The sequence below is a fragment of the Aplysia californica genome, unplaced genomic scaffold (assembly GCF_000002075.1).
Source record: "Aplysia californica isolate F4 #8 unplaced genomic scaffold, AplCal3.0 scaffold00032, whole genome shotgun sequence".
NCBI lineage: Eukaryota > Metazoa > Mollusca > Gastropoda > Aplysiida > Aplysiidae > Aplysia > Aplysia californica.
This window is the reverse complement of record NW_004797302.1, coordinates 1,785,161-1,787,851: the sequence shown is the minus strand read 5'-3', so window position 1 is coordinate 1,787,851 and position 2,691 is coordinate 1,785,161. Positions and strand designations below refer to the sequence as shown.

Below are 2,691 nucleotides of genomic sequence, written 5' to 3'. Positions count from 1 at the left end.
TCAAGACCTGAGAGCATTCTGAAACAATCACAACTTCCTGGGAAGCATACAGTGCAAGCAGCCATTTATAGGCGCTAAAACGCCAACATACTGACAGGATCTTTCGCTGTCTATGGCTGGGTATCCATTCCCACCAGGGTGAAGTGAGGAAAATTCGTGTAAAGTGCCTTTCCTAAGGACACAGCGTCGGGTCCGCGGCTCGAACCCCCGACCCCGCAACCTCACGATTACGAGTTCCTTAGCCTAACCACAAGGCCACCGACGCCATAAGATCTTCAAATAAAAACATTCGAAAAAGTTTGACATGTTTTCTTACTTCAAATTCTGATAACTTGGCACTGCGCAGACAGAACTTTGTAATTCTGGGGTATCGCAGTGTGTTCCTTGGTTCAACAGGTTCAAAGGAAATGTTTCTTAAAGACGTAAGACAATCTCTGTCGTAGTTAAAACAGCCTCAGCTGATACATTTACCGTAATATAAAATTTCACTTACGTATTCGGCACTTGACCTTTACGTATTCGGCACTTGACCTTTTGTGTTCCAAAACTCACTTTCCAAATCAATTTACACTTGACTTTTACGACTTAAACAAGAATTGCTCCGAGTGACATTCTTTAAAAATTGCCCTGGTAACTATTACGAAATGTCGTAGGAAACTACAATATTTATACGAGGACCCCCCTCCCATCTCTATCTATCTATCTATCTATCTATCTATCTATCTATCTATCTATCTATCTATCTATATATATATATATATATATATATATATATATATATATATATATATATATATATATATATATATATATATATATATATATATATAGAGAGAGAGAGAGAGAGAGAGAGAGAGAGAGAGAGAGAGAGCGAAAGAGATGGAAGGGTAGGTGGGTAGATAGATTATAGAAGACTGAAAAGAAGCAAACAGACGAACAGTTAAAGACAAAAATACTTGTTATTGCACTCAAATAACCCTTTAATGTTGTTCTAGGTTTAGATGTTTTGTTATTGATTCAGAGGTTGTTGTTGTTGATGATGCTAATATTGTTGTTGTTGTTGTTGTTGTTGTTGTAGTTGTTATTGTTGTTGTTATTGTTGCTGTCGTTTTGTTGTCGTAGGTCCAGGTGAAGCTGCTGTTGTTGTTGTTGTTGTTGTTGTTGTAGTAGTTGATGTTGTTGTTGCTGCTGTTCTTGTTGCTGCTCCTGTTTGTGAGTTTAAGCCGTATTACTGCAGTTGTAGTTTCAGATGCGTGTTGCTGTCTTTGTTTGTTAGTTTGGTGTTTTTGTTTTCATCAGATTTGTCGTCGTTGTTGTTGTCGTTATTGTTGTTGTTGTTACTGTTGTTGTTGTTACTGTTGTTGTCGTCGTCGGGTTCGTAGGCTCAGATGATGTTATTGTTGTTGCCGATGTTGTTGTCGTTGTTGTTGCTGATGTTGTTGTCGCTGCCTTCGCAGGTTCATTTGAAGTTGTTGTTGTTGTAGTTTCAGGTATTGTTGTTATTGCTGTTGTTGTTGCTGTTGCTGTTGCAGGTTCATGTGCTGTTGTTGTTGTTGTTGTTGTTGTTGTTGTTGTTGGTTCAGGTGATGCACATTCAGGTGTTATAAGTTCAGGTCTCTTGGGTTCAGGTGTTGTAGGTTCAGGTGTTGTAGGCTCAGGTGTTGTAGGCTCAGGTGTTGTAGGCTCAGATGTAAGTTCAGGTGTTGTTGGTTCAAGTGTTATTGTAAGTTCAGGTGTTGTAGGTTCAGGTGTTGTAAGTTTAGGTGTTGTAAGTTCAGGTGTTCTAGGTTCAGATGTAAGTTCAGGTGTTGTTGGTTCAAGTGTTATTGTAAGTTCAGGTGTTGTTGGTTCAAGTGTTATTGTAAGTTCAGGTGTTGTAGGTTCAGGTGTTGTGGGTTCAGGTGTTGTAGGTTCAGGTGTTGTAGGCTCAGGTGTTGTAGGTTCAGGTGTTGTAGGTTCAGGTGTTGTAGGCTCAGGTGTTGTAGGTTCAGGTGTTGTAGGCTCAGGTGTTGTAGGTTCAGGTGTTGTAGGTTCAGGTGTTGTAGGTTCAGGTGTTGTAGGCTCAGGTGTTGTAGGCTCAGGTGTTGTAGGTTCAGGTGTTGTAGGTTCAGGTGTTGTAGGTTTAGGTGTTGTAAGTTTAGGTGTTCTAGGTTCAGATGTAAGTTCAGGTGTTGTAGGTTCAGGTGTTGTAGGTTCAGGTGTTGTAGGTTCAGGTGTTGTGGGTTCAGGTGTTGTGGGTTCAGGTGTTGTGGGTTCAGGTGTTGTAGGTTCAGGTGTTGTGGGTTCAGGTGTTGTAAGTTTAGGTGTTGTAGGTTCAGGTGTTGTAAGTTTAGGTGTTGTAGGTTCAGGTGTAAGTTCAGGTGTTGTTGGTTCAAGTGTTATTGTAGGTTCAGGTGTTGTGGGTTCAGGTGTTGTGGGTTCAGGTGTTGTGGGTTCAGGTGTTGTAGGTTCAGGTGTTGTGGGTTCAGGTGTTGTAAGTTTAGGTGTTGTAGGTTCAGGTGTTGTAAGTTTAGGTGTTGTAGGTTCAGGTGTAAGTTCAGGTGTTGTTGGTTCAAGTGTTATTGTAGGTTCAGGTGTTGTAGGTTCAGGTGTTGTAAGTTCAGATGTAAGTTCAGGTGTTGTAAGTTTAGGTGTTGTAGGTTCAGGTGTTGTAAGTTTAGGTGTTGTAGGTTCAGGTGTAAGTTCAGGTGT

The 2,691-nt window shown here is 40.7% G+C and overlaps 1 protein-coding gene across 1 annotated transcript; it reads right to left on the bottom strand.

The window, feature by feature from the left end:
• Window positions 1-904: 904 nt before the first annotated feature.
• On the bottom strand, window positions 905-2,691 carry LOC106014182 (platelet glycoprotein Ib alpha chain-like; the record flags this gene model as incomplete). The annotated part of the gene is made up of 3 exons (XM_035973821.1): window positions 905-914; window positions 1,508-1,842; window positions 2,305-2,691. Coding segments are annotated over 3 exons (732 nt in total), but the record flags the coding sequence as incomplete, so codon positions are not given.